This window comes from Meleagris gallopavo, chromosome 10 (assembly GCF_905368555.1).
Source record: "Meleagris gallopavo chromosome 10, MGAL_WU_HG_1.1, whole genome shotgun sequence".
Classification (NCBI taxonomy): Eukaryota; Metazoa; Chordata; class Aves; order Galliformes; family Phasianidae; genus Meleagris; species Meleagris gallopavo.
In genome coordinates this window covers 3594437-3608936 of record NC_139413.1, presented here as the reverse complement: position 1 = coordinate 3608936, position 14500 = coordinate 3594437, and the positions used below count along the sequence as shown (strand labels likewise).

The following is a 14500-nucleotide window of genomic DNA, read 5'->3' as shown; positions in this document are numbered from 1 at the left end:
ACGTAGAAAACTTGGTTCATTTGGAGGTTAGCATGTCCCAGAAATTTAAATAGGAGTGAACTCTAAAGGAACTCCAAACCCACAAGGTGAAACGTGGATTTAAAGTTTTTCCAGCCCCACAGCTCTCTGATTATCTCCAAAGCCTCAGCAAAGGCTGCAATCACTCCCCTCTTTGTACTCATCTCCTGACTGCAGGAACATAGAATTTTTTCTTTGTCTGAAACCAGCCTGTGGGTTCAGGCTTTGCAAAGAGCATCGTGGATTGAAACAGGCTGCCCAGAGAGACTGCGAGGTCTCCTTCTCTGGAAGGATGCAGAACCCTCCTGAACCTGTGTGACTTCCTCTTGGGAAGTCTGCTTTAGCAGAAGGGTTGGTCTTGATGATCTCTAGAGATCTTTTCAAACCCCTACAATTCTGTGATTCTGAGACATCATCATTGCCAAACCCAGGAGAGCCCAAGCCATATACCCAGCAACAACATCATTGAATAAACAAGCCTGAAAATTGCAAACCTGCAAAAGGGATGTTGTCTCTCCCACTCCCTCTTACCTTCTCTTTCACAAACCCAACAAACAGCAACCGGTTGGAAAGGAGACAAATACTGTCATTCACTGACAGTATTCCAGCCCTGTAAGGTGGTTCCCAGTGTCATCCCTGAGGCGGTCCATAATGCATCCAACCCCTGAAAGTATCCATGCTCTGAGAGCATGCAAGGAAGGAGCGATGCCCATGGCCAAGTGTAGGTGCATGAGTGACAGGACCCTGATGGTCTGGGCTTTCCACCTGTGTCCTGTGCTGATCCCTCACTTGCAGAAGACACTAAGGATGCTCAGTCAGTTGCGTTGGCTTCTAGATATCCACCCTCTTTCACCCAAGGTTTCTCCTTGGCCGTCTGCAAAAGCACAGGCCTAGCAAGTGAAAAAGCCCCTGCAGACCTACCAGGGCTTCATGGGGACTGGTCCCAGGGAAGAAGAGTGGAGCTGACATCATGGGATGTCATCACTTTCAAAGCCAGGGAAAGAGCACTGTGTGAGGGGAGTTAATGGGAAGAATGTGAGAGAAGCAGAGCAGGAGACCCAGATCAAGAATAGGTGGGGAAGGCAAGAGCCTTGCAGAGAGCACGGCAGCAGCTCGGCGAGGCCAGGAGCCCAGCATCTTTGCACGTGGTTCTGCTCCAAATCCCAATACGGGCAGCAGGGTGGCTCCAGCACATGCCAGCACGCCTTGGAAAGCCTGGCTGTCCCCCGCCTGGCTGAGCACCCGCTGCCTTTTCGCAGTGTTGATGCTGGCTGCTGAGCCACCCGCGTTACACAGAACACGTGTGAAGGAACATGTTTGCAGCCCCTTGCGGTTTCGCGAGGCAGAATTCAACAGTGGCAAGTTATTGTAGAGCAGGCTCCAAGCTAAACAAAACCAGGTACGGTTCAGTTTCTGCCTGGGTTGTTTGTTTCAAAGAAAAATAGAAAACTTCCAGGGCCAGGGCTGAGACTTGCAGTGCTCTTTCCCTGTCTCAGACGGTACAGATAAGCTTGGTCCCCATCTAAACCGCAGGAGATCTGTTGTAAATCAGCTCTCTCTTCCTTTCTGCCAATGAACAAAGTAGCAGTCCAGGTGCAGGGAGGTGTCCCCAGGAGCCTGAAGCGGGATAACACTAGTGGGTGCAAGGCTTCTGCTTCCTGCTGCTGCTGCTGCATGGGGAGCCAGCTAAGGCTGGGGCAAATTGTGCAGATAGTAGTGCCAGCTCGTGGCTTGCATTTAGTCAGGCCTGAACAGCTTCATTTCCTTTCATTAAATGCCTCTTTTAACCACCCAGGGGCTAGGAGGCAGCAGAGCAGAGCCCTAACACTGCATTGCTGCACAAGATGGCTAGGATTTTCGTGCCTCAGTTTCCCCATCTGAAGAGCTGGAATTACCCTTCCCCACAGCACAGGCAGGTGGGAACCTCAGAAAGACAACCTTTGCTGTGTGGGTGAAGGACCTTTCCCAGGGCTGGCAGCAGTGGGTGAATTTGCTGAGCAAGGATGAATTTGCTCATTGAAGGGCAAATACTCTTGGTGTTAGTCCAGAAAGAGATCAATATGGAGAAAGAGAGGAAAATAAATATATTCAATCCAAACATCCCCCCCTCTTCTTAAATAAGTAAATAAGGAGGGGAAAAATCAAGTCCCCAGCCCCCAACTTATTTTTAGGCCCAAGCAATCGGGTATCCCAGCCGGAGTGCATACAAGCCAGCATTCTAAAAATGCCTTTCTCGCAAATGTAAAAAGGATGAGAGATAATTCTTTGGGGGAAGTTTTGTAATGTAACAGCCCTACGTTAACCACAAACAAGAGAAGCCCCAAGGCTACCGCTGCTTCCTTCCCCGGAGCCCTCTGCCTTGCTCAGTTCTGGTGGGCTTGGGCTGCGTCGGACCCATCCTTCTCCCCACATCACCCTCTGCAAAGGGACAATTTGATTTCCTATCTAATGGTGTCGGCAGGGCCAAGGCAAACTAAAAATGGTATGCTCGCTCAACAGCTCCAGTGTCCGCGGCGCAGCCTGCCAAACCAAACGTGTATCAATCATCCACAAGAGCCCATCAGCGTGGGGCTGATGGAGTCCCACCAGCATGCTGCCAAGCACCCTGCTGGGTCATTTCCTGGGATCTCAGCTGCATGCGGACGGATGAGTAGGAACCCCAGGGAGTGCTGAAAAGCTGGAAACAGAGTGACTCCCCCCCTTCCCCAGCCCAGCCCTCGGACACACGCTGTTCCTTCACAATTGTTGTCTGGATTCGATCAGCCCCCAGGATGGTGGTATTGCTAGAACAATAGCTCACATCTGGACGGGTTGTTTTCCCTGAAAGCGTCTGGGCTCCTACAGCTGCTGGGCAGGGATTGCTGCTCCCGCTCACACGCGGATCGGGTTGTCCTCCTGCACAGCCCCAGCCACCCTGGGGCACCGGGCAGGTCTCTGGCAGTTTGTGCTGCCCTTCCCTTTGCCAGCCCGAACTGGAGGTGTTATATCCTCCTTCTCGCAGCTTCGGGAGAACAGATGCCCTGAAAGCCCTCTGGGACGCTCAACTCATAGCCTGATGTATGATGAAGTTTGGGAGACCTCTCTCCTCCAAGAGCCTGGAAGAGTGGCCAAACCAGAGAGACAAACACATCCAACTCCTGTAAGAGACAAGGACGGACAACTGCATCCCACAGCAGGGAAGGAGCAGCTCTCACAGCAGATAAGAGAACGGACTGAAGAAATAGGACATCTTAGCAAACAAAACACGTCCCACTGGAAGGTGAAAGCAGCAGTTGGAGGCTGAGGTGAGCAGCCCCCCAGCAGTACCTGGGGGTGACGTGAGTGCAGACACGCCGCAGGGCTCAGGAAGTCACACTGACCAAGAGCAGAGCCCATCTTCTTACCACTCCCTCTCAGAGTTCATTGCTCCTCAGAACACAACTCTACTGTTGGGTTCATCTTTGGCACAATATATCAGATGCAAAGGATGTGTTAAGTGCTATCTCATGCATTTGGGCTGAGAGGATCAAAAGCAAATTTGGGGTCTTTGACCCAAACCAGGACTCTGGGTGAACTCAGCCCTGGCTCTTTTTCATGTTATGAACAAGCACCTCGGTGGATCCTGTCCTCAGGATGCAACAACCAAGGACAATCCCATCCATCTTTGCCAAGTTTTGAAATTAGTAATCAATGAGAAGAGCCAAGAGAGAGTGGGCTCTCTTTCCCGTTCAGGTTTTTATGAGCTCAGTCTGACCTCTCTCATGAAACTTTAAAGAACCCACCAAGGAATCCATCAGGCTCCAGCAAAAAGCCCTGTTAATTACTGCACCTGCCCAGCCCCAGTGGGCCTACCAGCCTGGGGAAGTGGCCACCAAGACCAGTACTGCTAGCTTTGGGGTTCCCTCTGGGGTTCCCAAGATGCCCATCTCCTCACCACCATGCTTACAGCCCCCAGACCTGAGCCCAGCACTTATGGACTGCTCGCTGTTCTGGCTCAGGTCTCCTGTAGCAAGGAAAGGAGAGTTGCTGAGTGATAGTTCATCCTTGGGGCCTGTCCACAAGAGACACTCGGTGAGGTTAATCTGGATTAGCGCTTGAAGAAACCGCTTAAACAGCAGGAGGCTCCCCAACAGCCCTAACCCAATTAAGCATCTCTCCCTGAGGAAGGCAGGCTGGCTAAGCCCGCATTAAGGCCCATCAAGCGTCCTGTTGATGAGATAGACCCTAACATCACAGCTGTGGCCATCCCAGAGGAGGCAAAACTGGATTTGCTACTCTGGAAACAAGGGGTTGGCAAAAGGGAAGGGAAAATGTGGGGCAGCGAGCGTGCTGGACAGTCCCTTTCAAGCACTGCCCCTCAGCTTCCTAGCCCTGCAGCTTTCAGGGCCATAGCAGAGGCTCTTCGTGCCTGTGGCTGTCCTGAATGGCAGCACCTCCACCACCAATGCTTCTGCTTATTGTGTTATTTCTGTTCCTTCTGCTGGTACCCAGGCTGCCCTCCAGTTGCTCTTTTCACACAGACTGTGTCGCACACCAGGCTCACCGAGTAACTGCCCAAGGGGGGCCCACACTGAGTGTTAATTGCTGTTAATGAGCTGTTGCTGTTTCCTTCCTAGAGCACCAATTACAATAACACTCGAGCTCTGTAAGAAGATGATGTCTACAGCAAATGAACACAAACTTACTCCAGGACCCTGGCATTACACTGCCAGCAGCTCCTGGAAAAGCAGGAGGAGCTGGGTGCAGGATGACAGCTGGCATATCTGTCCCCTTGCTCTTTGTATGGTCAGTCATGTCCTTGACTTGCTGTCCATATCCCCTGCCATGGTCATGGGAAGGACTCAGTACCACGGTCTGGCTGTGTGCACACCAGCACTGGCATGGGTTCAGCACAGCTCCCTGCCCCACAGCCTTGCCACTCTTCCTTCCAAGCCTCATCTCATCCGCCTGCTGTGCTATTGATATTGGATGACACTACGCGTGGCCAATATGCTGGAACCAAACATAGCTCTAGAAGCGTACAGAGGCTTCCACCAGCTGAGATGCACTAGAGCTGCCTCTGCTCTCTCCAACAATCAGATTAGCCTCTCTCAAAGATGCAGCCATAGAGAGGTGAGGGCTATTCTAAGATGGCAAAAGCTTTTACACGTGCATAATGTCATGCAAGCCAAGATATTGGGGGCCCTTCACCAAAACAGCAGCATCTGTCGACAGCACTAAGTAAGAAATTGTCCAGTGTCTCGCTCTGACTTTCTCCTTTGGATTATTTTTGGCAGTGCTGAGAAGCATTCGCATCCAAACCACTGCTTTAGAGAGCCTTGAAATAAAATATGGCTGAGCTGATTCACCACGCAGAAACCCCAAAGCTCCGTTGTGCCACCTTGACCCGAAAGGAGACGTCCAACAACGTGTTTCCCCCTGCCCATCTCCATCAAAGACAACACAACGCTGTCCCCAGCCACAGCTCTTACCTCCAGGCACCTGGCTCCTGTCGTGCTGCCTTTCCTCAGTTTGTTAAGTTTTATTTTCTGTTATTCCTCCCGTTTTGGCTTCTACCCTAAAAATCCTCCTGCAAGTTCCCCAGCTGCCCCGCTCCTCATAAACACTCATTTAAGCATAATGCTTTATGGCCAAATGCCTGCTTGTGTATTTTGGGATTAATCCCCTGACCCGTAGGAAGGGCACCAACCCAACCAGCTCACCTCACCTCACCGCTTCCCAGACTTATACTACAAATCTTCCACGAAACAGCGGGGTGCAAATTCAGGTTGCACCTACACCAGCTACTGTGGTACCCACGCAGGCAGGGGAAAAAGAGCTCAGGAGCTCAGCAGCAGCTGGATCGTAGAATTTTAGGATGGCTTGGGTTGGAAGGGACCTCAAGGATCATCAAGTTCCAACCCCTCTGCCACAGACAGGGTTGCTAGCTGCTACATCAAATACTAGATCACATTGCCCAGGGCCCCATGCAATCCATGCCCCCAGATTTCCCAACCACCATGCAAGATGGATTTCCCCTTCAGAGATTTGCCTACAGTCCTGTCCTGTCTGCAGACCAATGAGGGCTGCAGAAAGAAAAATTGCAAAAGTTTTGTTATTTCCGTAGTGTTCCCATTTTCCCACAGAAGCAAGGTTTTTGTTTTGTTTTGTTTTGTTTTGTGTGTTGGATTTTTGCTTTGTTTTGTTTAGTTTTGTTTCTTTCCCAACTTTCAGGGGAAAATCCTGACAAATGGAAGCCCTGATTCATACCAGCAAAAATTCAGCCTTTTTAAATTTAGGTGGAGCCCTTCTTGTCCGAGGATGAAAACATTCCTCTAGCTGCACACAGAGGGTGAGGACAGAGCCTTGGCCATGTCTCTATTAAGTAGCAAAGCCTCTTCTGGTGGCCAAGTGGCAGTGGGCAGCCATCCTGAGCAGCCATGTGGCAGGCAGCAGAACCGCTCAGCACACCAATAATGAGGAACAAGAAGATGGGCACAGGCCATCAAATTTCATCCCAGGGTAGGAAAACATCTGGGGGCCACATCTGGTGCCATGGCTGAGGGGAAGCACTGAGAGAAGGGCGCCTCATCCTCCCCTGTGCTTCCTCAGGTGGTGAGAAAAGCTCAGGAATGGATGAAGACACCCATCGCCACTGTCCTGGTTATGGGCACTTGCTTCCTACCTTCCTGCATTCCCACTGGGGGATCAGGAGCTGGCTTGGGAATGAAGATGTGTTTGTAGCAACAGCCCAGCTGCTCCCACAGCATGGAGAATAGAAGGGAAGGAGAAAGACCAGAGGAACTGCACATCCCTAAACCTTCCCTTGAATGTTGCTCTCCCTTGGAGAGAAGAGCGATGCATGCAGAGTCCCCACGGCAGCAGGTGCCCTCATGCCCTAGCAGCAAGCACAGAAGCTCCATGTAAGGCATTTTGCACCCACGGTACCCGCAACGTCTCCCAGAGAACCCGCATGGTTCACAGCCTGGTTCCCTACCTACCTGTATGGCGAGTCGGGGTCGAAGCAGGTCCTGGTGACATCGGTAGCCCGTGGGTCACAGCAGTCGCCATCATCGAAGTCATCCAACATGTTGTTGCACTCCATGTGGCAAACACCATCGCGGCGCTTCCAGGAGAAGCAGCGCCCGGGTCGGCGGCAGTCCCCGCCGTCATAGCCGGTCAGCGGGTGCTCGCACTCGGGGTCGCAGCGCTCGTTGCCCACCTTACTGGGCTCACAGCCCAACAGAACGGCACGGCGGCGCAAGGACGAGTTGCGCACCTCCAGCAGGCTGAGCTGCCACGAGATGTTGTAGGGGCGGAAGGCCTCGCTCAGCGCCCGGTGCTGCCGCCACACCTGCTCACGGCTCACCGTCGGCCGCCCGCCGCTGTCCTCGGCCAGGCTGACCACGCGGTACCGCACCACCTTGGCACCGCGCAGCGGCCAATGCCGGTTGTAGTGGGAGACCAGCTCCACGTTGTCACACGCCGTCTGCCCGCAGGCTGGAGGACCGAATGGATGGAGGATGGGGGGTATGGCGGGGAGCAGGACCTGGCGCCGGGGGAGCGAGGCTTCGCGGAACGGCACCCACTGTTGCTCCAAAGCGTCCAAGCCGGCGGCCAGCACTGGAGAGCCGCTGGGCACCCCTTCAAGGAAAGATCGCTGGAGCTGCGCTTGGGGCAGCGCATCCCGCCACAAGGCCAGCCCGGCCACGTGTCCCCGAAAAGCATGAGCGTCCCCCCAGGCGTCCCCTCCCAGAAGCAGGGTGCGGCAGGAGGCCATGAAGGCGCTGTGCAGGGGCCCTTCCTGCCCAGCAGTGCGGCCCACCCGCACCCCGTCCACATAGAGGGCCATCCAGTGCCCGTCATAGCTGGCGGTCAGGTGGGTCCAAGTGTCCGGTTGGTAGCGGTGGGACCCCGTCACCTCGGTGGCGGCGGCCGCTCGGTCCGTGCGCAGGGAGAAGAAGAAGCGGGCGTCCTGCTTGCCGCCCAGGCGCAGGGCACGGATGCCCAAAGCCCAGCCCTTATTGCTGGCCGTGTGTGAGCAGTTGTCGAAGACGCCTGCAGAGGGGATGGGGTTGGAGAGAGAAGAGGGAGGTGATGAGGAGAGGAGAGCATCACTGCTCTGTGAGCATCCTTGTGGCATGCCCTGCCTCCCGCACTGAGATGACTCTTAGGGATATGGAGCACAAAAGAGCAAAGCACACATCATCGTGTTTCTGTGTTCTGGGGTGAAGGAGCAGGGGAGGTTCATAGAATCAGCAAGGTTGGAAAAGACCTCCAAGATCATCCAGTCCAACCATTCACCTACCACCAATATTTCCCCACTAACCCATGTGGTCACACTGGATGAGACACAGGCAAATGAAAGTGGACAGGGTCTGGGCAGTGGGCACTGCTCATTATTTGGGTGAGCAAGTGGAGGAGTCAGGAGTCAGAGCTGGGGAGGCTGGGTGGAAAGGGCATGAAGAGCTCAGCCAGTTGGAGAGGAGAGGCCAAAGAGAAAGACATTCCCATAGGAGCATGACTGCAGGCTGGGGTGAGACACTGCGCTTTCAAGAATTACAATAAGTCAATCCAAAGCAAAACATCCTGGGTTCCTAAATCTCCAAGATATCTCAATCTTCCATCTCACAGATTTCCCTCACCCTGCAATTAATGGCCACAGGTGGCTGGATGCACCAAACATTACAGACAAACATGAGGGCACAATAGATGCTCTCAGTACGACCTTCAGGCTTGTGTCATAGAACCATAATATGGCTGGGGTTGGAAAGGACCTTAAAGGGATCACCCAATTCCAACCCCTGTTATGGGCTGGTTGCCCCTCTCCAGATCAGGCAGCCCAGGGCCCATCCATGGCTTTGGGCACTTCTGTAGGCACTTCTAACCACAGCTCTGGGCAGCCTGTGACAGACCCTCACCACCCTCTTGGTGAAAAATTTCCCCCTGGCATCTACTAGGACCTCCAAGTACTTCTCCACAGGGCTGCTCTCAGAGACTTTTTATCGCAGTCTGTGCATATTTCTGGGATTTGCTTGACCCAAATGCAACACTTTGCACTTGGCCTTGTTGAATCTCACTGGGTTCACAAGGGCCCACCTTTCAAGTTTATCGGGGTCCCTTTGGAGAGCATCCCTTCCTTCTATTGTAGCGACTGCACCACTCAGCTTGGTGTCATCCACAAACTTGCTGAGGGTTCACTCAATCCCATCATCTGTATCACTGATTACGTTAAAGAGCACCAGTCCCAAGATGAGCCCCTGAGGGACACCACTCCTCTCTGAGCTCCACGTGGACATAGAGCCACGGCCACAACCCTCTGTCTGTGGCCTCCCAACCAATTCCTCACCAACCAAATGGCCCACCCTTCAAATACATCTCTCTCCAATTTAGAGATAAGGATGTGATGTGGGACCATGTCAAAGGGATCACATCCAAGGGAACCAGGCCACCAAGGCCACACGTATCCCTTGCAGCCCTCATAACCCAGCAGCAAGCTTCACAAAGGTCACTCTAAGCACTGCTGGACCCCAGGTGTTCTTTGTCCTCGTCTCTTACAAGGAGGACAAGCTGCAGCCAGGTGGTCACAACTACTCCAGCCAAGATGCTGGCAAAAAAAACCAGCCAAACACAAAGCCTACATGGACAGATGAGGTTTGGCTCGTTGTGTATGAAACCAGAGTGCTGGGTGGAAGTGCTGGGACTGCACACTCAAAAGCCATCCTCTAGGATTTGCTCATCGCTGGGACAGAGGAAAACAGGGCTTGGGACCTCCTCCTGCAGTTCACTTTGTGACAATCTAGGGTGCCCCAAATTTGGTTAAATGCAAGAAGAGAGCAAACAGCATTGAGGTGGAGCAGCCTTATGGGGAGAATGGGACCCAGCATCCTTGTAAACACAGTCTGGGTGTGCCCCATAAATTTACAAGCAGCCCACCCAAAGGGAAAGAGCCATTGCAGAGGAGATGCAAGTCTCAGCATTCACAAGTCTAACTTGGCATCTAGTCTATAGGATGGGAAAGGAGAAACATAACCTGGTTTGTGACTTGTGCCCAGGTTTACAGTGATAATGCTGGATTTAAAACATGAGTTGTTGGCAACACCACAAAAACATGAAGGGAAGCAGCTGTGCTTCAGCACCAATATGCAAAAAGCTGGCCACAAAACTGCCCTGGGGTGTAAAGTTCAGGCAACGGAGACAGAGAAGGAATAAATAACCCTTTTGATTTGACTGCCAGGAGAGTGGTGAAGAAGTGCACAGCTTTCTAAGGACCACGCAGAGCATCCTTTCCCCTGGGGCTCCTCCCTGCGCACCAAGCACCCTGTGCTCGATCCCATCCCAGCGAGGGTAGAAGGGCTGGAGGTCCTGGTGCCACCTGCACATACAGAACACAGCAGGAACTGCTCCATCCCTGTCCCCATTACCACGGCCCCGCATTGCCAGCTGCAGGGCGCGGGTGGGAAGCTGCGGGTGACTCAGCCAGCCGGAGGTGCGTGGGGCTGACTCAAAGCCTGGAGCGGGGGATCGTGCCAGTGCCAGTGGTCGCTGTGTAATGATGGGCCCACCCTCCGCTAAGAGAAAATTAAACAACAACAAAAGAGAGAAAACTAGCTGGGGAAAGTAATGCAGAGCACCTGCAGGGCTGAGCTCCAGATGCAGACAGCTGTGAAAAGGGTGGGTGGGAGACACTGGCTCAGCTTCCCTCTCTGCCACCCATCCGCTTCTTCTGCATCCCAGGGAGAAAAGCATAAGTGCAGAGCCCAGTAAAGCAAAGGAGTTCATGGAGGGATGGAGAGTGGAGAGGCACAGGCTGCCCAGAGATGTGTGAGTGCCCTATCCTTGCAGACAGGGTGGACGGGGCTCTGAGCACCTGATGGAGCTGTGAGTGTCCCTGTTCAGTGCAGGGAGTGGGGCCAGGTGGTTTTTAAAGGTCCCTTCCAACTCAAACTATTCTAAGATTCTTATTGCAGCTCTCCATCACCAACTCCTGGCTCCTGGGTAGCCGTGAGTTAACCCCCCGTGCCATGTGTCTCCCCACGGAGAGAAGCCTCCCTGGGCAACCAGGCAAAGAAGGGACCCAGGGGAGATGCAGAGCCCGGGGGCACCGCGCAGCCCGGGTCGGGGCGGTGCGCGAGGTGCGGCTGCCACCGTGCGGCCACCGCTCCCGGGGCTCCGCGGGCCGGGGGGATCCGCCGGGAGCTCCGTGCCCCAAAACCGGGGAAGGCGAGGGGCCGGGAAACACAGCCCCTCTCCTGGTGAGTGCCCGGGACGTGGGGAGAGCGGGATTTGGGGTGTCGGTGGGACGGGACGGGCGCCGTCACCTGTCGCAGGTGAGCAGCTCCGGATCTCGGCTCTGTCCCCGCGTCCCCCCCGCTCCTCCCGGCCCCGCATCGCATCCCTTCCGCCGCACCCCGTCGAGCTTTACCTGCGATGACGGCCGGGTTGCTCTGTCCGCCCTCCGCCTTCACCCACAGCTCCAGGGTGAAACGCTCCCGCGGGATGTGAGGCAGCGCCTCCGGTCGCGCCGCCAGCGTCTCCCGGCCGCCGGCGAAGTACAGGGCGGGGAGCGGCCGGCCCCGGGGGGGGCTCGGCACCCGCGCCGCCCGGCCCCGCAGCCTGCCCTCCGCCTCGCCCCGCGGCTCCTCGCCGCCTCCCCAGGCTGCCCTCGGCCTCCGACCCCGCTGCCTCCCGGAGTCCGGAGGGGCTGCGGCTCCGAGCCCCCCCTGCGCCGCTCGGCCAGGGTACAGCCCGTAAGGATGGTGCGGGGGGGCCGCCCGGCGGCTCGGAGCCTCCAGCCCGCACGGCTGCGGGGGGTCGGGGGACCGGGGGTCCCCGCGGGTCAGGCTGAGCGCCGTCAGCAGCAGCGCGACCAAGGGAGCCCCGCGGCTCTGCATGGCCCCGGGGGACGGGGGGTCGGGGGGCGGCGGCCCCGGGACTGCGGGAGGCTCAGGGGGGCGGCGGGCGGCAGTCGGGGTAGCGCCGGGGCATCCTCCCCCGGTGCCGCTGACCCCAACTTTTTCCCCGGCGCCGCTCTCCTCCCCTCTGCGAGCCCGGGAGGAGGAGGAGAAGGAGGGAAAGGAGGAGGAAGAGGAGGGGGAGGAAGAGGGCACGGCCGCGGAGACCCCTCTGCCTGCGGCGGGGCCGGAGCTCGCTGCCCGCCGACACCGGGAAGAAGGGAGCCGAGCGCTGCCTGCGGGAGCGGGAGATGCGCCCTTATCTAGAAAGCCCCGAGGCGCTCGGCTCCCCCCGCCGGGGAGGGGTTGGGGGGGGGTGGGGGGGGCTGCCTTATTTAAAGATGATTATGTCCAATCTAATAAACCCCGAGCGGAGCATCGCCCTCCCCTCCCTCCCTCCGCCTTCCCGGGCGCTGCCCAGGGCGCAGCACCCCGCCGGGACCCGCTCCCCGGCTCGTCTCGGCGCGGCTCGGCCCCGGGCTGGGAGCGGATCAGGGGATGGGAGCGGTGCCGCGGCCGCACCTGCGGACACAGCGCGGGCTGCCCCGGCTGTCTGCCCCGTTCGCTCCTCTCCGCGCATCGCCGAGCAGCCCGGCGTGTTTTTCTCTTTTCTTTTCTTTTTTTTTTCTTCCTCCCCCTAACCCCCCCCCCCCCACCGCCACACACAGACTTTTTTCTTTATTTTATTCTTTCTAAGATGAGCCGTGCCCACACTTCACTCCAGTCGTGGCACCGTCTCTATCCTCCGTCCCATCCCTCACCTGAGAGGAGGGGGCCATCCCCAGCCCTCCCCACCGAGAGCTCAGCGCACGCAATCCACGCAGCAGAGAGCCCCGGAGTGCCCCTCAACCAGCGATCTATATTTCCCTATTTTTCCCTTTTTTCCCCTCCCTGAGCAACGGTCCCATCTGCTTGACACATGCAGAAAGGTGGGCTGGAGGCACGCTGTCCAGGCTGGGGGAAAACACAGCCCCCCCAGGACGCACCCTGGCACATCCTCACCCTCTCCGAGCACCACGCTGCCAAATCTCCCCTGAGAAACCCTCGGGATGGTCGGGTACATCTGAAAACCTCAGTAAGAAGATGACTTTCTTTTTTTTTTTCCCCTTCTATTATTATTATATGTATATTTTTTTCACTTCGAAGCACTATCTGTGGCGGTCAGTCTGAAGCAGGGCTGCCAGCAAGAGCTGGGAGGCCCCTTCCAGGGTACCGGCTTGCAAAGCAGCCAGGCAGGAGGGAAGGGATTGAAGCAGGAGCAGCGGGAGCTGCATGCACGGGGCTGTTTGCTTCCCATTGACGTGGGGGGGTTGACGCTTTAGGCATTAAAAATAGCACTGGGAACACTGGAGGGGTGGCACAGAGCATCACCAGGACACAGGGATGCAAAGAGAGGAGATGATGTGTGCGGGTGCATGAGGACAGGGAGAGCTCGTGGAGGGGGAGCTCCACAGTTACTGAGGATGCAGATGCTGTCCAGGGATGTGGGATGGACCTCAGCCCCATTCCAGTACAGGGGTCCCACCTGCTGCTGGTATGGGTCGGAGGCACCGCTACCCAGCGCTTGGCCCCACGACAGTGTTGTGCTAGGGCAAATGCCAGCGGTCCCTGCTCACAGTGCGTGTGAGTTTAGGAATGAGCCGAGCTTCTGATAGCCCCGTCTACCAAGGGCTGATACCAGTGGGTCCCGTGGGATGGCTTATTTTCAGTGGTGGTGACTTTATTTTAAGCAGTTATTCATCATCTTGCCACGCACCCTGCTGTGCCAGCCAGCCGTCGCACCAGGAGCCTGCACCCCAGCAGCCCCAAAACGTGTGCCAGTCCCTTGAGGACGGATCCTCTGGGCTGGAGCTGACTCTGAAGCAACAAAATCCTCCAAAAAGGCACATTTCTTTCCACACACACACAAAAAAAGAGCAATCTTGCCTCATCAGTGCTCCTGAGTGATTCAGGTTTCACTGGTGTAAGAAAATGGCAGGACCTAGGGATAAGTTAAAGTAATAAGGACAGCAAGTGCTTTGCCAGCCTGCCAGCCACCATGAATGCTGGCACACAGAGGTTTTCTGGGCAAAACCCCAGGTGTCAGGAAATATGGAGAATCATGGAATCATTCAAGTTGGAAAAGACCAGCAGGATCACCAAGCCCAGCCACGATGCATCCCCACCCTGCCCACTGACCATGTCCCTCGGTGCCACACCTCCACAGCTCTTGGACACCTCCAGGAATAGTGACCCCACCACCTCCATGGGAAGCCTGGAAGAGCCATCCCCACTGCCCTTTGCCATCAGAAACTGTCACCAAGTCCTCTTCTACTGGTGCTCACAGATGGGAGCAGGTGCTCCAGCCCCTCCTCCAGCTGCCCCTGCTCTGCAGTTCCATAGAGTAATGCAATTCTACAGCCTCCCTCCAAGATGTCCAAGGAGTGGATGTCCAAGGAGTGGATGTGTCCCAGCTTGGAGCCAGGATGCTTTGACTGGGAATGCAGCAGCCCTGCATCTCGTGGGCAGCCCTGCTTTCTTTGGCATCCCTGCATCCCCGGGGCATTTCCACATCTTGTGTTCATCGCTGC

At 55.9% G+C, this 14500-nt stretch overlaps 1 protein-coding gene across 2 annotated transcripts in view; it reads right to left on the bottom strand.

The window, feature by feature from the left end:
- The window catches only part of PAPPA2 (pappalysin 2), a 74878-nt gene extending 62653 nt beyond the window's left edge, over positions 1-12225 (bottom strand). The window contains exons 1-2 of one of the 2 annotated variants that reach the window (XM_085231559.1): positions 11402-12225; positions 6978-8034 (exon numbers count right to left, since the gene is read on the bottom strand). In XM_085231559.1, the coding sequence (XP_085087685.1) occupies positions 6978-8034; positions 11402-11870 (1526 nt within the window). In that variant the 5' untranslated portion in view covers positions 11871-12225. The remainder of the gene's footprint in view (positions 1-6977; positions 8035-11401) is intronic. The other variant, XM_085231560.1, reaches the window with a different exon arrangement.
- Between the last annotated feature and the right edge of the window lie 2275 nt (positions 12226-14500).